This window comes from Takifugu rubripes, chromosome 8, assembly GCF_901000725.2.
Source record: "Takifugu rubripes chromosome 8, fTakRub1.2, whole genome shotgun sequence".
Taxonomy (NCBI): Eukaryota; Metazoa; Chordata; class Actinopteri; order Tetraodontiformes; family Tetraodontidae; genus Takifugu; species Takifugu rubripes.
The window spans coordinates 3,387,176-3,411,350 of NC_042292.1; the positions used below are offsets into that span (position 1 = coordinate 3,387,176).

General features: G+C 42.6%; 1 protein-coding gene across 1 annotated transcript in view; it reads left to right on the forward strand.

Annotated features, from left to right (window-relative positions):
* Nucleotides 1–384: 384 nt before the first annotated feature.
* The window catches only part of LOC101068827 (rho GTPase-activating protein 6), a 58,771-nt gene continuing 34,980 nt past the window's right edge, over nt 385–24,175 (forward strand). Inside the window, exon 1 of the mRNA XM_003966451.3 lies at nt 385–1,030. Coding sequence (XP_003966500.2) covers nt 542–1,030 — 489 coding nt within the window. The 5' untranslated portion in view covers nt 385–541. The remainder of the gene's footprint in view (nt 1,031–24,175) is intronic.

Consider the following 24,175-nt stretch of genomic DNA (forward strand, 5'->3'; position numbering starts at 1 on the left):
TATGCCTATTTTCATCCCCAGATAATTCCATGTGCATGACCTTCTGCATAACTGAATATTCTATCCATCCATGTACCTGTTTTATCTTCATTAATAACACACTTAGAGCAAGTCAGCTGCAGGAAATACTGTGGTTTCAAAGTAATGTTGCACGTTTTGGCCACTGAGGTGAAAAATGACGCTTGTCTGAACGAGGCAGAGGATCAGAACTCTTCAGGTGCGAATGAATGTCGACATTTTAGCATCGTTTCGGTCACTGGAAAGACTGTGTAAACACTGATCTCAAGTTTTCTGCACCCCTCCCTCACCCTTGCACGTACGTGCACGTGCACGCATTCTCCTCACTCCAGTTCAGTGTGGCCGACGCGCAGTGGAACGCATGAGAAGAAGAAGAGAAGACTTTCGCCTGTGCCAGCTTTGCCTCAGCAGCAAACATTCCAGCTCTTCTTTGGCTCGAACTATCACCTTAGAGTTCATGGAGAGAAGATAAGGATACTTTTAGAGTGACGCGCAGAGAAGCGCTGATGTGAGACCCAACATAATGTCTGCCGCTCAAGGACTCCTCAACAGCGTCTTTTCCTGCTCCTCTCCCGCGTCTAAAGCCATAACAAAACGGAGGCTACGCCAAACCCGGAGCCTGGATCCTGCCATAATTAGACACTGTGACACCGACACAGTTGGAGCGAGCACTACATGTCCCGGACCGGCGGCGGCACCTGGGGACGCAGGTGCGTCTCCGGAGCGCTGGGCTGTGATGCCAGCGTTACGCGCCCGGATTCCGCTCATTAAGGAGCCCATAACTCCTTCCCTATCATCTCCTTCCTTACCTTTGGATGTGTCTCCATCGTCTAACTTCCACTTTGACTATGACACGGTGAAACTTGCCAAAAGGAATACAGCTGCGGATTTACCCTTTCTGTTGCGGGCACCGGGCGCAGCGCCGCCAGGGACACTGTTCTCCCCGCGGAGATGGCTGCAGAAGAAAGCACAGCCGGCCAGCTTTCACGCCTACGTTGTGTGGAAATTCGAGGTACGCCATTCAATGCATGCACAACTGAGTTGAGGTGCCATTTAACTCCATCCAGCTGTTGGATTCCAGGTTAGACAGTCAAGATTGTGAAATCTCCCTTTCCTTTAATAATAGTTTGTGGTAAAGTTGTGGGAAATCAAGACAGATAGTGTATGTGTTGGAATAGTGCAGTGGATGATTTAGGAGGAGGGAGTGCTGACCCAGCACTGACCTCCACTTGGGAACCGTCCAGAAACCCAAGAATCAAACCAGTACTCCACAACTGCAGCAGATAGGTTGCCCATGGGTATAAGGGGACCCAACAAGGGGTTGATCACCTGAACCTTTCACCTGGATACTTTTTTCCCTTCAGTCCCACCAAAAGTCCCACTGGTTAATTTCAAGAAAGGCTTCAGAGGATTAAATAATTCCAATAACCCATGCGATGAAGTACCCTGATTCCTCACTAAATCCCCCTTTTTCTTTCTATTGTTTCATGGCGGTTTGCTTAAGCCTTTGTCTTCATATGGGCTTCAAATTGAGTGTGAATAGGTGAAGGAATGGCATATAAAATCCTTAACAAAACATACTTGAGCGACTTATTTCCAGCAGGGGGGTTGGGGGGTTTATAAACTACATTTTTGGCACAAATCCACCTGCTTCCTTTGTTAAGTTACTGTCTTTTTCTATGCCTGGGCTTATATTTATGCTACACTGCATGAGTGTGTGCTGCGGGGTTCTTAAGGGACTCAGTTCTCACGACTGCAAGGGTCAAATCGCACAACCCTTGATAAGCTCTCCCCCTTTTTTCCGATTCCGCTGCACGGCTCCAGCTACACTCGTTTCAAGTTCTTGCAGCATGCTCGCACACACGCATCCACATTCTCCTCCCTCTCTTCCTGTCCGAGATGTTGATGAGTCCATGCTTGTCAGGCTCTTTCCCACCACATGGACTCTCGGCACGCCGAGAATAACACGGAGCCTTCGGTTTGGAGTTGTTGGTCCACACTGCACTGTGACGTTACTGTGCCCTTGAGTGTTTGCAAAAATATGGAGCCAAAAGCCTGGCTGTGTTGCCAGGAACCTTCACACACCATTAGCTTGACGTATGGAATGTAGTGAATAATTATTTAAATATTTCAGATGAAAACTCTGGGGGTAAAAAGAACATTTGTTTGATTTATATAAGCCACAATACACATCATGCAGTTTACTGTATTTGTTGGACAGCTCTATGTAAAGTAGGCCAGGTTATGCATTAGTGTCAAGCCTAGCTATAGCATGCATAGGCTAGCTGCTCTTATTGATCCTGTCAATATATTCGTCTGAATAAACACGAACAGTCTTTTGGTCATAAGTCTCTTATTTTGCTGAGTAGGTAAGTACTTTTGCTAAGTTAAGATTGCAATTAAAAGTCTTTGTATACATTCAGATTAGTGTTGTAAAAGTTGTATTAGTGCATCTAAAGGGATTTTAAATCATTTCATTGAATTGTTTTTATTCTATATTCTTTGATATTAATGCTGCCAGAATGAAAACCTGCAGCTAAAAGGTGTTTCTCTAGTCACATGTACTACCCTGCGCGCTCGTGAAACACCATTGATTGCTACGTAAGCACGGTCCTAATTCTACATTCTACCTACCAGGTACGCTCCAAGTTTCCCAGAAGTGTACTTGCCCTGCCCATTTCATCAATTGTGTGTCAGACGTGACTTCTGTACACTTGGGGCAGCTAGGTATCCCAAAATGCACTTCACCTTAGCAGCAGCAATAGCAAAAAGTTTGTACTTCAAAACTTCAAAGTATGAATGCTCAAGTACGTACTCTCGAAGTTCACAAGATCGTTCCTGCATGCTACCGAGTATTGAGGAACGGTGTTATTTTCCATACTTGTGTTCTCTGCTATTTGTGAAAAATCATTTGTTGCCACCCGAGTACTGCTCCAGTTCTAAGTACTCTAACTACTGAGTACCTTCCAAGTTCCTCAGATGCGTATCTGCTCCGCCCATTTTAAAAATTATGCAGAAAACCTCGTGTGGACTTGTGACAGCTAGTTATGCCACAATGCATTTCTCCTCAGCCAGCGACAGTATGGCTGAAAGCACATACTTGGATGTCTGTCCCTCCAAGTTCACAAGTCTGTAAAAAATCACTAGCTTTGAGATGAACCCTTTAAATGGTCCTTTTCTTTAGCCACAATGCTCTGATTCACTTTGCTTGAACAGCGTTAGAGGGATCAGTTTTATCATCTGACTCTGACCCCATTTATCATCGAGCAGAGGGCCAAGAATTTCTCATGATTGCTGAAGATCCTCACCACTTGGATCATCTATCACAGCGTATTCACTAAACTAGGGCAAGAAATGCCGATATAAAAGCTAATTTCAGTCATTTACCTTTCTTTTGAGACCAGTGGAAGAGGGACTTCCAGACTTGTGGATGATCATTATCTCGAGATCGGAAGATTGCTCAGTGAATTTTAAAAGGTCCTAAGGGCAGTTCTATATCTTGGCGGGTCCGTTAAGCTTGTTTGGGTGTTTTGCCTTTTTGAAACACCCAAGCAAGGTGTGTTATATTGCATTTTTCCACTGCCATCAAACCCAACGACGAGATTCTCTGTTGGCTGCAGAGCTGTGGTTGCACATCCAGCACTGCTCATGATTATTACCTCATCTCCATTACTAAGAAACAATAAACTGTGTTCCATATTTCAAGATAACATCTGTTTGTTTTCAGATTTATAGTATTCAGAAGCCACAGACTGGATGATTTTAACAAGCTGTGCGGGGCCCGGCTATCCCACTTGGCCCCAACGCCGTAAGTCTGAGCATGACCATTTAGAGTAACTGGTTCCAGTTTGGGAGGGAAAAATAATGGAAAATTGCGGCTTGCGTGAAAAAGATATTCACTGTTGACTCTAAAAGTATTTAGCTGAAGCTCAGAGTGTTGCCTTCACGTGTGTGGGCCTGTGCTGATGCCTTTTAGGGTGCAGATAGGGCAGAGAGCAGGAGATGGAGCAATAAAGGCCTAAAAGTTGCTCCCACAGGGATATCGGCCACCTCAATAGCGGAAGAGCAATGATGCAAAATGTTGTTACACCCGCGCTGGCAGTGATGGGAAGAGACTCTTTTTTTGGACTGATGGGTTCTCAAGAAGCATATCAACACACGCTCTTGCAAAATAACTCGAGTGGTTTCTTCAAGGCGATGGTGACTGGCTGGAGTTTTGGAGTTTAAGTAGGATAATGGACTGGACGCACAGAGGCTCAGAGAGGAATCTGCTCATTTATTCCCGCCGGTTTTTGGGGGTGCAGAAACATTTATTGCTAACTCAAATTGTCAAGGTTTAAAAATAGAATTCTTGATTAGCTAGAGAAAGCTTAAGCTAATAAAGCTAAAGGACTGGTTTTGATCATTCATAAGCCATCGATGGCTTTGATGATGATACAGTAGGTGGTGATTTTAGTGTGTTTTCACAAAGCAAAGCTAATTTTTCTGCTTACTTTGTAATGGAACTGTGGTTTGAGCAGCGGGATGTATGGACGGATGGATGGACTCCCTCAAAGTCAAGACGTAAAAACAGAAGCTGAGTGTTTATTGAAGCGTCATGTGAGCAGTGACTTAGGTGTTTAGGTGTTAGCATTCCTGAAATTCTTTTGAACCATCCGTGTTGTTTCGTATTTATTTGTCATTGGTGAGACAGACCTACATCAGACTACTTAGAGTTCAGAGATGAACTAAAGAAACACTGTCATTTGTTTTCTTAGGACCTCTGAATTTGTTTTCTTGGCTATGCTAGCCCCATGGCTCCATATAGCAATGTTGATGGACCACTCACAGGTCAGACCTCAGCTTCTATCGCACAGTTTGGCACATTCCTCATCCCCCAGAGCATTGAAAACAGGGACTTGAGTGATATTTGATTGATAATCCTGTCATTATTTGATCACAGTACCCTTTTTTTTTTCAAATGAGAAAATATTAGCCTGCTAATACAACCCAAACACTTGAGGACTCCAGAAGTATATTTGCAAAAGTAAATTGGGCACATTTATTTTCATTTCTATCACAGATGCACAATATTGTCTGCATGTTAAATAATCAGATGAGAATACAAATATAATTTATCATTTGTATTCACTGAAAATCTAATTTTAGCTAGTAAAATCAACAGTAATGATGTTTTTTTTTAAATGTATTTGTCATGCTTACACTTTCTAAGGTTACATGTGGTGCATTAACATCGCGCAATAAGGTGATTTTGAGAATCAAAAATGAATTTACCAGAGTTTAAGTGAAAACCCTGTTATTAGCGACAAAAGACGGGTAACCAGAAGGGAACATACCAAACTAGCTTGGCTCGCTGCCACCACACCCGACAACAAAACAGCTGGTAACGTGCACAGAGTTTGCCCTGGATTTCTCTTGAATGATCGAGCAAACCGAACCGAAAATGCAGCAATTTTACCCCCTATTATTTCACGGGTTTAATCGAGGCAAGAAAAAAGTGTTCGCTTCTCTTCCACACCAGAATCCTTAAGTCATGCAGCAGTGATATAGACTGCCCACTCCTGTTCCACCCAAAAATCTCAAAAATGCTTTTGCGCCCACTTTATTGCGCACAATAGGAAGCAAACATTACGGAATTCCTATTTGTGAAAGAACCTGGTCTGATCTCTGCTTCCTTTAAAGGTAACATTTCCAACTCCTCCAGCTTCGCAATTAAACAAGAACCTGACTAAGAGCTTAAATCCATTCAAGACGGTTTGTTGGCCATGGTTGGGAATTTCCTGCATAACATTACTTTGAAATATTTTGATACCCCCCCCGCCCACACACACTCACACACACTCACATGTTCACACACACGTACACATAGGGCTGTGAAATATCTATTTAAAAAGGGGAAGATGTGTTTTCAGCTCCTTTAAAATGTTTTTTTTTCTCCAACCTGGAGAAACGGTGTATCTGACATCTTCCTTGGCCCTCATGCACATGCCTCCAATCACATAAGACAGGCCACTTGCTTGCATCACTGTCGGCCTCCAGGAGCAGTTTTAAAGAAAAACAATGCATAAATTTATTTCCGGCTGTGGTCCAAATTGAGGTGTTTACAGCAACAGTATGACAACGGAGAGACTGCTAATCCAGCCTCACCCACCAGGGGCAGATGTGATCTTTTCCCTAGTTAATTGGTCAATTGGATTTTTAAGAGGAGAGTTCAGCTTAAAACTTACACCCCTTTCCATGATTATATGTTGTTACAGAGAGGCTGCTTCAGTTTGCATTTGTTTGGATTCGGTTTGGATTTGATGCCAACTAACTACGGTAATCAACCAAATGAAGCAAACTATCCTAAAAGAGGCTCTTCCAAGCTCTCCCAGCTATGAAATTAGTTTAGTCCTGTGTTTTAACAGTGCTCTCTACTCTACTTGAGTTTTAGATCATTGAGAAACTCTCTTTTGAATTTAATGGACCTGAAATCAATCACAATAGCAGGAGGGCGTTTAAGTCTTGGAGATTGTCTTGGAAAGAGCGAGGCTATGCAACATTTCGCTCTCCTCCCCAATTTCCTCCCTAAGTTCCGTCAAAGTGAGGAGGCCTGAGTTGGCAGGACGAGGCCAGGACGGCTTGATGTCCGTGGAATGCATGAATAAAAGTGCTCGGCAAAAAAACAGGAACTCTGAGTCAAAAAAGTCATTCAAGTTTGAAAAAAAAAAAAAGCGTTTCAGGGGATTTGATCTTGGCTCAAGAGGGTTTTAGCAATGGAGACATTGCTGCAATGGAGACATTATTCCATCATAGGTTGCTATGAAAACTGGAGAAACTCAAACTGCAAAAGAGGTCTAGTCATGGTAGAAACTGGAGAAAGTGCAGCCGCTGAACGGAAATCAAAAGTCAAATGATCCTGAATTATTTACATTGCAATTGTCACCTCATTTTATCCAATTAGGGGACAGTTGTAATAATTGAAACTATGGTCTTGTCCTGATCGTTATAATAAAATATCATAAAGGAGCAAATACAGCTGTTTTATTGAGGGTGTCCTTGATGTGACGTCTGGATCCAACTGAACAGAATCCCTTTAACAAATACCTCTGAACCTGTTGTTTCTTGTTGCTAAACAGCCTTTGTTATGGTGTACGTGAGCCGTGCACCGCTCCCCTCCAGGGAGAAGCTGTAGTTTGATTACAGCCCTCATTAAGCTCAGTGGGCCCGGTTGTTAGCGTGCACAGAAAGGCCACCTGGAGTTGGATGGAACGCGGCTGAATGAGAACCAAACGTCACTCAGTTCAGGGTGGATCTTACAGAAGCAGCAAATTTTGACCAACATTTCATTTATCTTCTTTATATTTGACAGCTTTAGTTCTTTTAGAGTTAAAACATACTAAATGGGTTCCCTTTAGTATAATAAAAAAAAAACTTTTTGCCATTCAAAACCCAAAGGAAGAATCACGTCATAGAACTTAAACATTCGGGTGAATCTTATAAGACACAGATAAACAAGTGAGCTACTGACGTCAACTCAAAGAAGCACGTGCCCACCATTTAGTGAGATCCCTGGCCCAGTGTTGCTTGGGGGAATTCTATTAACTGGGGCTTATCGACAGCCATTTTATATCACAAACCTCTCTCAGTGTGCAATTAGCCCGTTTACTACTCTATCAGATTACCCGCGTGTCATTGTATTAATCCCTGTTTCGTGATTGCACACATTTTCCCATTCATGGACGCTTATAGTCATTATGCTAATGCTGTTGGAAGCTCATTGCTTCATTGGAAATCTGGGATCAATGTTTGATCCGGTGAGATGATCTGAGAGGGATCCAGCCATACCATACCATATTTTCACGACCATAAAGTGCACTGTATTAAAAGGCGCAGTCTCAGTTATGGGTGCTATTTCTGTATTTAAAACATACATAAGGTGCACCGTATTATTAGGCGCATGCTGAAACATACAGTAAAAAATGACAACGGAAGTAAAACAGTGAGTTTCGACACATTTATTGAACAAAATATTCATTTTTCCGCCACAAAACCATCAAAGTTTTCATCTTCTGTATCTGAATTAAACAGCTGCGCTATTTCAATGTTCAACATCCCGAATTCCTCTTCTTAATCATCTGAATCGGACTCACCGACCGGTTGTGGTTCAGCGATGATTTTGTGAGAGCTCTTCCAATACATGAAGATGGTATCATAGCCCATGCGTCTACAATCCACCTGCATATGGTGGCATAACTCGCCCGCCGCTGCCTCATAGATGTGGCTGGGCGCGGTTATCTTGTCGCCACAGTAGGTGCGGAAGATGGCCGCCCTCTCCTGGTTAGGGTTAGGGAAGATGGCCACCCTCTCCTGGTTAAGGTTAGGGTTAGGGAAGATGGCCGCCCTCTCCTGGTTAGGGTTAGGGTTAGGGAAGATGGCCACCCTCTCCTGGTTAGGGTTAGGGAAGATGGCCGCCCTCTCCTGGTTAGGGTTAGGGAAGATGGCTGCCCTCTCCTGGTTAGGGTTAGGGAAGATGGCTGCCCTCTCCTGGTTAGGGTTAGGGTTAGGGTTAGGGTTAGGGAAGATGGCCACCCTCTCCTGGTTAGGGTTAGGGAAGATGGCCGCCCTCTCCTGGTTAGGGTTAGGGTTAGGGAAGATGGCCGCCCTCTCCTGGTTAGGGTTAGGGTTAGGGAAGATGGCCGCCCTCTCCTGGTTAGGGTTAGGGTTAGGGTTAGGGAAGATGGCTGCCCTCTCCTGGTTAGGGTTAGGGTTAGGGAAGATGGCCACCCTCTCCTGGTTAGGGTTAGGGAAGATGGCCACCCTCTCCTGGTTAGGGTTAGGGAAGATGGCCACCCTCTCCTGGTTAGGGTTAGGGAAGATGGCCGCCCTCTCCTGGTTAGGGTTAGGGAAGATGGCCGCCCTCTCCTGGTAATCCGCGGGCAGCCGCTGCGCAACAGTTGTCCTCACGCGTATGGAGAGATGCCGCCGCCTCATAAAGCGAAAACACTAAGATTGCTCGATTGCCATTTTCAGCCGCATATTCGATGGCCTGCAGTTTAAAGTAAGCCTCATTCATATGCGTCTCGCTTGACCGGCGCCATTTTAGGGGGTCCTTACGCGTAGGTGTGCCGCTAATCAATTGGCGGAGCGTTTACCGTAGCGCATCCACCAAAGGTGCACAGCAGATTTTGGAACTCAGTCCACACACAAGGCGCTCCATATTATAAGGCGCACCTTATAGTCGTGAAAATACGGTAGTCTATGCAGAATGCATTTTTGGATCCAGTCTCGATTATTGACAGAAACGTGACGTCTCCGCTGAGAAAGGACCATAGGATGCAACAAAACAGGAGAACGTGTTCCCAAAGCTTTTCAGGACCTTTTCCTCACAGTGGAGGAAAAGAGAGCAGTTGGAAATGGAGACGGCTGAGAAGCAAACATTAATTTCCCCCGCCAGGACCTCTCTCTCTCTCTCTGTCTCTCTCTCTCTCTTTGTCTCTCTTTCTGTGTGTCTGGTGCAGATTAAACCTCAGCGCCAGTGAGAAAACACCATTTTGCATGCAGAGGTACCATGCGGAGGAGAGGATCCAGAGGCAGAAGGTGGATGATCCAGTTACACCGTTTTCCCATTCTGGATGGCAGAATATACGTCCCTCTGAGTATTTATGTGCACTTGAGTGACCTGTGTGTTGCCTAGCGGGCCCTCTAATGTGGTTTGCCAGTGGACAGAGGGAAAACATGGATCTCCTTACAAATGTGCCGGAGGGCGTTGAGCTTCAACTTTACATTTTACTCATTTAGCACATTTATGTTGCCTTCTAAATCTCTCGAAGTTCTGCTGTGACACTCACTCAAACTTTACCCACATCTCAAATGTGCCCACTTTGGAGCAGTGATGCCATAATTTTTGGAGTTATTCTGATACTGTGGGTCCATATTTCAAGAAATGGATAATGGTGAAAGTGTTTTTTAGCATTTCGAATGTTAGCTTACTTACTAGCTCTGGATTCGTTCATTCAACCCGGCCAGAAGGTGAATAACACCAGGGCACACTCTCAATTGGACCCACAGAGAACAAAACCTTTGTCCATTGTTCCAGAATCCCTTTAATTATAATTCTTCAAATGCTTCTTTTGCTTTTTGCCCATTCTCCAAACTATTTATTTTAAAATTGCATCAAGTCATTTGAGGTAACCCTCCCAGCCAAATACGCAAGATAACAAATGGAGAAGCAAGCTGGTTCTGGGTTTGAATCCCAGCTTGGGACATTTGACGTGGCTTGCTCCTCATTCACAGGCCAGTGACAGAAAGAGTGTTTCTTTTACAGTTGGACTTCAGCATTTCTGCATTTGGTCCCTAATCCTTTTCACTTTTTCTCAATTTTCTTCCACAAAGTCTCTGCGTGCATCTTTATTGGGAACACAGAGAGGACACCGAGCGTTCATATCCTGTTTCACTGCTAAAATATGAGCCCAAAGGAATAAAAACCAATTTCATTTTTAGTTTTATTTTGATCAAGCCCTGGACTTCAGCGGAGGTCATCTTTCTCTCGTGCCTCGCGGGCAAGTTGCTTCCAAATGCATGTGTGCAAGCTCCACTTTTGTTAATAAATATAGCTCAGGCGCAGCTGTAATTGGTCACATTAGAAGCAGCTCAGGTTGACCCCCGTGTCACACCTCCCTTTTATTACTAAATCAATTTGTTTTGTGCTGTATTTAGTGAGGATTAACTGAGTGTTCCTGCTCACACATGCAGGATTTAGGCCACTATGAGTACTAAGCTTTGAGAATTAATACCTGGCAGTGAGTGAGGAGACTTTTGCACGTGGAGGCGGTTTTTTCCGAGTGATCACACTGGTCAAATATACCTTCAAATTCTTGTGAACCCATATTAAATAAGCCACAGCTTTGGACATAAACCCCATTTTGTGTTTGTGTGTGTGTGTGTGTGTGTGTGTGTGTGTGTGTGCAAGTGAATGAGCGTCTTGAGGTTTGTGGAATTATTTATTTGGAATTCCAGGTCAGCATCTTGGTGAGGCCCCAGGGCTCCTGCTGAAGCTGACTGACACTCTACCCCCAAACTTCCTTTGTCTTCCTGACCCAGCCTGTTTTTTTTTACAGACACATCCAACCTTTTGTCACCTTTACTGACTGAAAAAATCCTTGCTTGTTTTCATCTCCAGCTCAGGATCGATGCAGGAAGTCATGTCTGTGGTGCCCTCAGCAGTGAAATTAGTCATCTTTAATGCTTTTATATACAGTATGCTTTCTTTTATTTGTGTTTACATGTGTATTCTAAATTCCCAGTCTTGTAAGCATACCTGGACCACCATATTTGATGATTAGAAATAGAAACATGATGAAAACTGGAATATTCTTGGTATTCTTGGTCTTCAAGAATCATTGACGTATCTTATTTTCTTACAATCTCAATTGCCTAGTTAAGTATTGTAATAATAAAGTAATATGGATATTTTTACATGCCTGATGATAAGAAAGCTATCATCACTCACTTGCAATGCTCAATTCTGTCTGTGCTTTTTTTATTGTGGCAGAAATGAATGGATTATTTACTCTCATTTGTAAATATTAGCGAACAGAACCACAGAATTGACAGGATCCACTCTTGAGGGTAGCACACGGGTGTGTTTAACGGCAGATTTTGATGTTTTTACCGTTGGAGCGCGTAATTGTCTGGTAACTGATTGACAGGATGGCGATATTTCGCTAGTCGCCAGGAGGGGGCAGAAGAGCGCGTCAAAAAAACCCATCAAAAGTCTCCCCATCTCCAACTTAAAAAGTTCCTATAAAGTTTGGATTTGGGTTTTGTTTGTGTTGGTAGTGTTTGATAAAACAACACATAGTAGAAAATGGTCTGTAAACTTTAAGAGCTTCCTCAATACCCTCAATACAATCGTTTAAGAAGTCAGTCCACTCAACATTTGAAAGATTCCATCGGAGGAACGGCGATGCTGGTCTAATGGTCATGCTGCAATTCCAACATCTGGTTGGCATGAAAATTGGACCAATGACCAACTTCTAACTGTCATCAAATGATTCCCTGGCCTAATTAAAGCAGAGAAGCTCTTACCAGCCATCTCTTCTTCCCCATCCTCCTGCATACAGGGAGAAACAAAACAGAATCAGGCAGCAGGCATTTGAGATCCAGCTGGGACAGTGACTGGAGCTATAAATAGAAACATAACACAGCAGTGGAACTTGAGAGTTCCACTAGGGAGAGAGACATTGGATTGGATTCAGTGTGTGTGTGTGTGTGTGTGTGTGTGTGTGTGTGTGTGTGTTTACGTGCATCGTGTGTTTACGCGCATCTCTCTTTATCTGTGTGCATGTACTGACCTATAAATGTGATATTAGAGTAAAGTAAAGTTTCTTTCTTTCTATGGAAGCAGTAGGAGAAAAACATTAAATTAGCATACACAGACATTTAATGGACCCTTATTGTTGAGAATAAATGAGTAAAATCGCTTTTGCCTCCACCTAGAGGCCAAAGCGGTAGGTGCGAATTAAAATTGAGCATGCAAGTCAGAGAAGCAAAGCAAGGGTTTTGCCAGATCTTCTGATTGATTAAAAAAAAAAAAAAAAAAAAAAAGAACCAGAAATTCTCTGCCTGGACTCAGAATGTTGAAATTTTACATTTTTATAAAGTAGCTGCAGTTCCCACAGACACTATAACCATTCAAATATACACCACAAATTCTGTCAATATTGAAAAAAAATGGATTAAACTGTTTATATGTATGGAAAAGGCTAAAAATGGAAAACTGCATCATCCTAATGTGTGTGAGCGTAATAACTTATTCCTGCCAGCAGAAGGAGCGAATGAGTTGGTAAACGCAACGATGAGTCACGGCAAAAAATGTGGGTGGTCTGCAATATGGCCAGTCACAGCTGTGCACATCTGTCTTTTCCGACTCTATGTCATAAGTATCAAACAAAAACATTACAATAGCTGATACCAGCTGCGCTCTGAACAAATTTTACTGCCCTGGGGCCAAGGAAAACTGTTTAAAGCCCACGGATGCGCCGTTTCTCCCGAAAAACCCTTTAAAAGGAGATTTTACAGGCTGAAAATATGTGAGGCTGCAAATATTTACATAACAGCCATGTTGGTGACCGCATTTATACAACCCAACATACATATAATCAACTCTAAATAACCATTTCCCCCAGAGTTTGAGCCGTTCAACAACAAAAATAGTGAAGAAAATATGGCCCTGCAATGTTGTTATTACACACTTGCAAAATATTCTTATATGAGACCACTGGGGCTGATTGTACTGTCACAAAATATATTTAACTAACACACACACACACACACACACACACACACATACACGCGCGCACAGTTTGGAACAGCATCACTTCCAAGCACAGATCATATTCTCTCCTGGAGAGTGCCTTCCCAGAACATCAGTGTGTGTGTGTGTGAGAGAGAGAGAGAGGGAAAGAGAGAGAGAGAGAGAGCAACAGAGAGAGAGAGAGAGAGCAATAATTTCTAAGACTAAATGTTCTAATCCAGAGGGTCAAAGCTGGTTCCAGTTATCAGACACATAAAGGATTTCGTCTAGAGAGCACATCTGCTCCGGAGCTCCTCTCAGAACCTGGAGTCACAGAGGTCTCTCCTGGAAACATTCCACCAGTGCAGGAAGTGATGCCGTTTACACTTCCAGCAGAAGCAACAGTTGGTTTAATTGAAATAAAGAAAAAGTGTGGGTGGCTGATGTGATCAGAGATGGCCCCCATGGCGAAGGAAACCTGACGCAAGCATCAGCCTCAGCACCTTTAGGCCTCAATTTAACTCACTGTTGTGTTTGATTAGTTTCATCATCAGTCTTATTATTTTTAACTGTAAAGTTATATTTCAAGGTATCTCCTGTGAACAAATGACTTATATTGCAGAAATACTGTGGCTGGATGGGGCAGAAGAGGCGTTATTAGGAGCGCTGAGCCTGAACTGATGTGTATTAAAGATGACTGAGATTCCTGAATTATGCATTGGTACATTCCCCTGATGAACGTATGTCCGTATGGCGCTGGCATCCCAGCAGTCACTGGGTATAATTCAGGAATACACACAGGACATGTGGATGGACGTGTGTCCAGCATGGCGCACATGCGTGTAAGTCTCTCAAACACACACAGATGGAGGTAATTTAGATTTCTTTTTGCAATTGATAATATAGTTTTACCTGCAATAAAAAAATATACACCATATATACTGAGGGTAGGGAAAGTCATCAAATGAGAACATTTCTGAAAGATAGAGTGGAAGTAACACACACACACACACACACACACACACACACACACACACACACACACACACACACACACATGTTTGTGTTTCTTTGGTTTGTTTAGTTCTATCTTTGGGAGGACATTCATAAGAATAATGCATTCCCAAGCTACTTACCCAACCCTAACCATCCCAACTAACCCCCCAACCTTAACCCTGACTCTAACCCCATCCTAAACCCAAATCTAACCGCGACCTTAAAGCCTCCTCTTAATCCTCCAACAGACCTTTGATGTTGTGAGGACCAGCCTAAATGTCTTCACTTCCTCCTCCTCACAAATGTCATCACTTTGCTAGAAGAATGTGGATTTTAGTACTCAGTATGTACCAAGTACAAGGACACACACACGCACACACACACACACACACACACACAAACACACACACACACACACACACACCTGGATTATATTAGCACAGACTAGCGGGGAGGCTGTGTGTTAATGGGGATTTAATAGGCTCTGAAATGAGTTACCACAGTCATCCGGCATGTGTGCCAGAGCCAATGTGCAGCTCCTGCTCCACTTTTTATTTCTAAACATTTTGCACGTTTCCATGCAGTCATTTAAGTCACTTCACACTGATTTGGACCAGCAGAACCTCTGTGCCATGCAGTCCCAACAGCTGTTAAATCTGGTATAACAACTGTGATGCTGGGGCTAAACATCAGCTATACATCCCTGCTTATGTTCTAATGTTGTTCTAAAGTATTTCATTAAAAAAATCCGTAATACATATATTATTTGCAATTTCAATACTTCAGTCTATCATCAATACCCCCAATTCCATTTCATGATTTTTCATCATTGAAATGAAATATCTGCAGCCAACTCTGCTGACTTTCATACCGAGGATCTGTCTGTTGCCATGACAACAACATGACGATGTAAACACAGCGCTGACCCTGGCTCTGGGGGCTAGAACAAAGAAAGCATCGTCCTGGAGCGTCAGCATTAAGAGAAATGACGCAGCCAATGTGAGATCTCTGCAGTGGAAAAGAGCAAAACAACATTGGCTCTGATGATAAATGGGACTGAAAATAGTGGCCAAGACATTGAGAGGTGTTCAGCGTCACTTATGGTGTTCTTCGTACCTCACTGGACATTATGCCTGCTTGTAACGTGAAAGAGGTATTTACATTTGTGAATAACTCCACATTGCAGGTCCAACACTGACATCTGACTGAATGTCTGACCCCCGATACGGTTGTGCATGTTATGGAAAAGCCAATAAAATGAATTAACACAAAAAAATCACAACAACAACACCCGAACACCTGCATAAGTCTCACTTTATATCCTTGCAAGGCATAAACATTGTCATATTTTCCTGGAAGGAACACCACCATCTGCCTGTCTTTAGATTTGCTAAAATTTGGTTTGAATTAAGATGCCCCAAATAACTTAAATGGGGACTGAAGTCTTGAGAAGAACCTCATGGAGCCATGGTGACAAATAAAGTGCAAAATTATCCAAAACAATCATTTCAAAGTCATGGAAAGATTGATTTATCTGTGTTGTTCTGTGTTGTTGAGTATCGACTTCTAAAAACCCATTTTCCAGGCTATAGATGCGTCCAGGCCTGCTGGAGCTGGTTCATTAGTTGTTTATTTGTCGCACACATATCATAGATTTAACAAAAATATTGCAACCTTTTTAGCATCATTGATATTTAGTCCCGAGTGCTGGAAACCTTGTTTTTTTTGTCCACATTTTAAAGTCAGACAAAACTTCACACTGCATTGGTGTGTGAGGACGAGCGCGGTGACTGTGTGATTCACGAGTACTCCTTCAGTTGGCCAGAAAAGGTGACAAACTGGACGTGTTTGCGCAGGCATCTGCTTATTTCGTGGTTAACTCGACCTAGCAGGAAGACGGACAAGAGCAGAGCCAGTGTGTTGTGGAGTGTGATTCCAAGTGTGGGCGTGGCCAACAGGGGCGTCAAGCTTGGATTCTGGCTGCATTCCAACGACAGCAAAGGGGATGAGATGGATGTGTGGGCCTCCTCCTCCTTCTCAATCCAACTAAACACACAAAACTACAGCACAATGTTTCCCCTCAGTTTTGAGCCATTTAAAAAAGCTTCAAGGCAACACTTGCACACCCTAAACTGACCTATATAGTGCATAAGATTATTAGCAATCTAATTGTCTAGCACATTTCCTGTGACTGTATAATGACATGATTTCGATATTTTCCTTCAATTGGCAGGACTATTTTTATTATTATTATCAGCAATAATAATAACAATAATAATGATCACAATCAAGGCCATTTGCTCAAGAATAAAAGCATCACTGTCATGAGAGAAGGCAGCATTCCTAGAAGGCTGCTGTGTTTACACTGCTGCCTAAATATTTATGCTCTGAGCTGAGAAGTTCTGAGGCCGGTTGGCTCAGTCTTTGATAAAATATATTCTCTTAAAATTTGAACGTTTGATATATCTTTGGCCGTGTAACATATTCACATGTTTGGCTACATGACGTTGTTTCAAAAACAGATCCCAGAAACAGGTCAGATACGCATTTACTCAGATTAAACGTGAACTAATGTGCACTGATCAACACCTGACGCAGAAAAGATTGTGCACTTTGATTTGCATTGCAGGCGACCAAAATGGCAGCCGGGTTGAGTTGATTATCATCGAAACAAGCCGATATAAAGGCACTTGAAGCTCTGCCGGCTCACTGCACATCCTCATCCTGTTTAATTTTACTGCATTTGCATAAAAAAACAAAACAAAAAGATAATGAGAATGTGCCACTGTTTTTGTCCATCTGTGCACAGTATATGACTCACTGTGGCGGCAGCTTCCTATTAGGCTTGTTTTACAAAATAGAGAAAGAGCATAAATGCCCCAAATTAAACATTTATACAGAAAATAGCCTAGCCTAAACACAAGGCAAATCAAGGCATGACATCACAGAATGCAACACACACTGATAATAAACTCCTGCATGAGCTCATTTGCACCGTTATTCAATATTTTTTCCCCTGAGGTAACGAGGAAAAAGATTCAACAAATATAGCTGCAAACCTTTGCTTCTGATCTAAAAATACTCAAAGTCTTTTGGGATCTTTTGGGACCATATATAATGTCTGAAACACTTTTCTCTTTGGCCAAAGGCACATAAAATGCCACCACATGTAACGTGGATAAAATGCACAAACGTTAAAGGATCTGCTTTGCAAGTTATTGTCTTACTAGAAACGAGGCGTCTGTCGTACCCTGGCGGTGATACAAAGGAGGAAACGACATATAATATCCATGATGGCAGATGTTAGCCTGTGTGCAAAAAGAGAATGTTTGGATAAGAGAGAAGGGAGAGAGAAAGAGAAAATCATTAAGCTGGGCTGAGATGATAAATTCAACACACTCACATCTAATCACTCAGTTGGCACTTTATTCTATTAGTTGAGCCATTCCAACCCCCACCGGCTCACCCCGTCTCTGGAGGTATGCTGAATAGAAACACTCCTCAGTGGCCTTTTGTTTTGGTTTGCTGGGAGTCAATCTAAACTCACTGCATCATGCAAGACAGCATCAGCCACAGAGGAGAGGGGAGACCTGATGAAATGTTCCGGAGCTACCTCCACTCTTCCCGAAGGAGACATGTCCAAATTTGTTGGAAGTGTTTTAAGTCGGAGAAAATCATTGACCTTGCTGTTTTACGCGACGCAGACTCGGTTGCGTTTTTCGCTGATCCTTGCACGTTTTTGTCAACAGCGTTTTTGTCTTCATGGCGTTGGATGGACTCCAGACATGGACACCTTGACTTTTTCTCCAGATCTGCTCTCTTGCATGCGTGTTGGCCTAAATTACTCTCCCCAATTCCCCATCATGACCCAGAATCTTTCACTGCGGTGCTATAGCAACAAGTAGAGCCCATTTTCTACTTTCCTGCTGGCTTTGAATGCAGCACACAAAAGTCCCAAAATGACTGCAATTACTCAGCAGGGTTTGACACCATGCAAGTGCTTCATGGCAAAAAAGAAAATAAAAAAATAACCGTTTAAAATAGCTGGAGCATATCAAAGGGGCTAAAAAGGCAGGTGCGCTAATGTACAGTATCATATGTGCTGACAGATGCACACAGGCACTATCACGCAAATGCGCACGTCCTTGTTACTGTCTCGTTTGGCACAGCTGGCCGGCTGTGATGCCATGGCAACTGTTGTGGCAGAAAACATTACGAAGGCGTAGGAGGTGAAGGACACTTGGTGTGCAGGCGTAGTCGCACGCACATGTGCATTAAAGTGGAGGAGACGGAGCTGAAAGACGAGGGCTTATTTGTAAAACTCTGCCTTTATCATGATGACTGAGGAACTGGGGTGCACGTTCGGGGAGTTGGGGGTTGGTTGCTGTGCACGTGACCTCGGTGAGAAAGAAATTATCCTGCATCATGTGCATGACAATAACACAGCACGTCATGTACAAATTTATAGGTGTGTTGCAAAACAGTGTCAGGCGAGACTCGACAGCAGCAAGTTACAAAATTAACAATATTTAACTTATTTTGGTGTAAAACTCAGAATATTCAGATACTCCGACATCTCAACACCCAGAGATAATACGCTTGTGCAGTGATTTGTAGCAAACTAGCACAAACTATTATCTTTTGGGACCATTTATCTCTATAATGTCTGAAACATTCCTCTCTTGGGCCAAATGCATACAAAATGGATTACCACCACATGTGATATCAATAAAAGTAGAAGGATCTGGGTTGCAAGTTACTGGTGCAAAATGGCCTGTGAGCAAAATAACAGCTTTTCAGGTCTTGAACACATAATAAACAAAGACAAGAATTTAAAGGTGCCAGCCAGCACTTTGGGATTCACAAAGCTGCCAACCAAACAGTCAGATAAACCGGCTGACAGAGCAGCAAGATGGATGGACGGACGGAAGGTCAGATCAGCAGATACACGAGCGTGGCGAGAGGAAGACGAGAGCAGGCACACATAAACATAAAGAGATGAGTGGAAGGAATGACACACAGGGTAGACTTGACAAACCCAGGACTTGATTTCTTCCTCCGAAGTGACGTCAGTTAAAGTCAGGTGATGAAAACCTGTGGCTCTGAGAGGCACGCCTGTTGACATGGAGAGCACCTGTGCACACACGCACACAGAAAAAAACCTTTTTGGTTCAGAGTGATTTTTCATCACTCAGGATCTATTTATAGATTCTATTTAATTGTTTCAACAAACATCTAAATCTCACACATTTATATGTTAAATATGCTGAAATAAACATTAGAGAGTCTTATACACGTGTTTCTATGTGCTAAAAGAAGGAAAACCAAATTTGCATTTTTCTTACATACTAGTTTGAAAAATATCAACCATATTCCAGGAAATAACTTAAAAAAGACATACAATTAATTAAATGAAAAGAAAACGACATGTATCGCCTACTGGTGCTACATGGTACTACAACAACAAAACGCACAAGAACAGTCAACTTTTTAACACATGTCCAATTAACTTACTGCAACATGAAATGATGATTTAAAATAATGTAGATTTTTAATATCTATTTAGAAAGACCTATGCACTTTATATAAAACAGACTGGTAAGAATAATAAAACCCAATATAATAAGATAATGATGAAACATGCAGCGATGCATGATGCAATGATGGAACTGTAGATGTTCAGCTTCAAGGAGTTTTATAAAAATGTGGTAGAAATTACTACTACTAAATTAACACTATTAGAAATGATTAATAAAAGCTACTTCTGGACCAAAGTGGCGTTAGACTCCCTCAGTAAACTCAGTCGATCGGAGCTGGTGTGGGGACGAGGTGCCTGCACGTGGGCTGACTGCACCCCACCCGGACCCCAACCCCCTGTTTCCTCCATACAGGCCTACAGGACACAGTATGGGGAATTTAGACCAAATGGGATGGCCAGACGATGGAAGCACCCAGATTGAATCCAGACCTACGTGGTCTTAACACTCTGTGTGTGTCTGTGTGTGTGTGTGTGTGCACGTGTGTTTGTCTGCTGGACATTGAGTGATTGGTTCCTCTAGAAAAAATCTTTCATGTGGGTAACGTTATCGCTTAAAGGAGACAGATAAGATATATATTGTTGTATAGATTGCCTCCCAAGTGCAGGGTAACCAATTGTCTTTCTTTTACTGTCTCTTGTACACACACACACACACACACACACACACACACACACACACACACACACACACACACACACACACACACACACACATTCCCCAGTTGTGAGGTCATTCCTCTGAGCCATTTTGTTCAGCTTCTGCTGTAAATTCATTTATGTGTACCCAGGTTTTACCCCCCACCCACACACACACATGCACACACACACACACACACAACCCTCTTCTTGTCCCTCATTTTATATCTCTTGCACCCGTTCTTAAATGAACTTGTGAAGCCTAGGTGAGAGTTCGTCATCTGAAAGAAAAAAAGGGGCAAAAGTCAAAGAACTCAAGCAGAAAAACAGGGGGCCGCACTTCAAGGTTCTGCTCTCATTTCTTTTATCAGCTGCACAACTGCCATGCATTGAAGTCTGTTTTGTCGCTGTGTTGGCTTTTCTTCAGCTGCATCTGATTAGAGTTTTAAACTGGATCGGGAACAGCTGTGACATCATTCTTGAAATATTTTTATAAGATTTGGACCGATTATTAGTGAATATTTGCGTCGGGAATAAAGAGTGCATGTCAAACAGTTAGGTCCAGAATTTATCTCTTTGTGAAACACTTGGCTCTTATGTGTGTTTGGTGTGAACTAAGAAAAACACTAGAAAAACTGATAGTAACGCTACATCTCACTGAGCTTTTTTTTTTTTTTCTTCATTCACTGTATTAAATAACATTTATGAAAAACAGGAAGAATCACTTTTGGAGTCAGTTGGTTCTATATTTTTTCCTCTTCACTGGCCACATTCAATTTCTTTTTCATTGACAAATACAAGGTCCAGATATCTGTGAATGTCAGTCTGCAGCCCAAACCAGCTGTGTTTGACTTTAGGCGCTAAGTCTTCATTTTGAGTGACATATGTGGTCCTATAGGTTGGAGACAGTGAGAGCACGAGCCACCGAGTGTTCAGCTGTCAGTCGTAGCAAATTTCTCTTTCTTTTCTGCTGCAACACATTCCCTGATATGGTGATATTCAGTGATGAGCCAATCTCATCTGCAGATTATAAATGCAGACATCTTAAAATGCTCACTGAACGTCAGACAGCAGCCAGGAAGTGAAACTGCTGCGTCCAGTACTAATTCAAATCTAGGCATCAAATAATGATTTATTCCACCATCTTTGATCAAAGTATGAGAAGATGCTAACTGATGCTTTAAAAGTCGAAATAAACTTGAATAAAATCCCAATGATTCCCACATTCTACTGGGAATAATTAATCATGACGTCAACTGAAATGTTTATTCCTCTTCATTCAACTTAATTCCCAATTTTGGCTTCCAGTGTTTACGTAAAACCTACCCGCAATGACTGATTTTTTACTTTTTCAACATAGTTTGTGAAGTTGGTCTAAACTGTTATCAGACTCTAGAAAACTTGGGGAAAGCCTTTGATGACGTTTTGGTTTTCCTGAAGATTTCCATGTTTATCAGTAGCAACAAAGCTCCTGATGGGGTCAAAGGTCTCCCCTCCGACCCCCAGACATGGCTGCACATGTGCAGTGCACCCAGTGTTGTCTCAGATTGCCTTTTTGGCGACACACACTTTGATCGGCGCCCTGCGACATCTATTACGAGTGTTTATTAAACAGATTGAAGGACACGCAGGATTTTTTTTCCTGTCATTTATTGGATGGTCCTAAAGCCCTTTAAGCAAATACTTTCCATTCGATGGAGTGATTTCACAACTCAGGCATTCGGCCTTTGGAAAGGAGGGTGCCGCGCCGCCTGGCTAAACGATGTAAACATTGGCGGTTTGCAGCTCGCCTTCTCAACTGCTCTGGAAATGTAGGTAGATGTGGAAATATTGGAAAGCTTCATTTGGATTCACTTGAATTTTATATTGCTATAAATACGTCTTTCACCCCAGGTTCAGAGCTGCCCCTAACAGAGTTCAGCACCTTATCGCAGGGATCTGCCTTATCAACACACACCAGCCGTGCCAAATGGAACAGTGGAAATTCCGGAGTGGGCTTTGAAATTGATGATAGGCCTTCAGCATCAGTTCAGGGTGGGAGAAGAAGTGGCAGTGAGCTGAAAGGAGGTGCAGATTCTGCCCAGTGGTCTCTGCAAACCTGAATATCATGTTTGAACATGCAGTGCTGCTTCATATCCTGTCAGTTGCCACATGCGGGAACACATTTGCGCATTAACTTCTTGTTTTTCCTCTCCCTCATCTCCAGGAATTCTTCCGTCTCTGACTGGCTGTGTAGTGTGTGTGCATGTGTGTGTGTGTGTGTGTGTGGGTGTGTGTGTGCATGTGTGATGGTCACAGTGGGACCAGTGAAACACCATTTTAGGAGACAATGGGCTCCTCCTACAGGACCATAAAACACAGCAGCTACCCTTGCAGCTTAGGTCCAGTCTGTGTTTTCTGGGGGAAAACAGCCTTTACATCCATTGCCTCCCTCCAGTCACCTCCACGTCATCTAACAAAATGTTGACTTGTGTCATTTTGTATCAGGATTTGGACCTGATTCTCTCCATGTGCTTTTCTTGAACCTTTTCCATGGTTTAATAGGGAGCTAATTACCCAGGAAAACAAGCAAACCAGACACTGCACGTACGTGCGGCCATTTAAAGAGTGAAAAAAAAGTACAGTAGCAACAACCCCTGGAAGGCAATCATTAAAGAAATATAAGCCTAGGCATAAAGCTGCCAGCTGCTTTGTGGTTACTTTTAACCCAGATTGAAGACAAAGTTACCTGCGTCCAAATGCTGAGAATGTGTGTAAATCATCTTTCGTACAATCAAAAGCTGACATGATGTTTGCACATTCCTTCTTTTTTTTCCTTCTCTCACAGGTCACTTGAATGCACACAATCTCAAGGCACTCCTACTGCTACGTATCATTTTGATTGAAAAAACAACTCAAAAATCTGGTGAAGCTTGACTGGAGGCCACTTGCTGTCAGCTCTGAGCAGAACTCAGCTGGTTGAGTCACTCCCTAGTCTGTTATCTCCAGATTTGAAAGGGAACATTTCTCTCGACTTCTTGTAATTCTTTACATGGTCACAGCACTATCAGTGAGGAATCCAGGATTATTCTCTTAATTATTAACTCCGCGGCTCATTCTGTCTGGTTATTGAAAGTTGCAGAAGAAAGCGTACAGCACTTGTGTCTTTCGCAATAAAAAAAAGAGCTGAGAATGGCAAATTAATTACATTAGCTCGCACTTTTTGTTTGGGTCCTTGGAAAACAAGAGTTGAAATCTTGGAAGTGAATGTGTTCAAATGTCAGACTGTTCAGTGGTGCTTCCTTATTAATGATTGCATAAGACAAGCAGAGGCAGCTTGCTTTCATGGTTTCCTTAACACCACGGAAAAACTAAAACCGCTGTTGATTAAAAATAACCTCAATTTTTGACGAAACTCAGTAAACAATTTTTTGGGGGGTTCTTTTGTCAGAGATTTCACATAATTTACAGCTTTGGTCCACTTATTTTCAGATGACTGCTTACTTTCCTACTCTTTTATTTGTCAAACAAGCAACAATGTACCTATAAAAATCGAATTCTCCCTAAAAGTAACTCCCTGGATCCAATGTAATCTATAAAAGATCCATGTAGGTCACTATAGTGAAGTATTCTAGCAGCCCTGCCCATACTGTTGACTGTTGATAACCTAAGCTCTCCTCCTTCATGGCCGCCTCTCTTTCTTCTAGATCTGTTTCTCTGTGTCAACTATC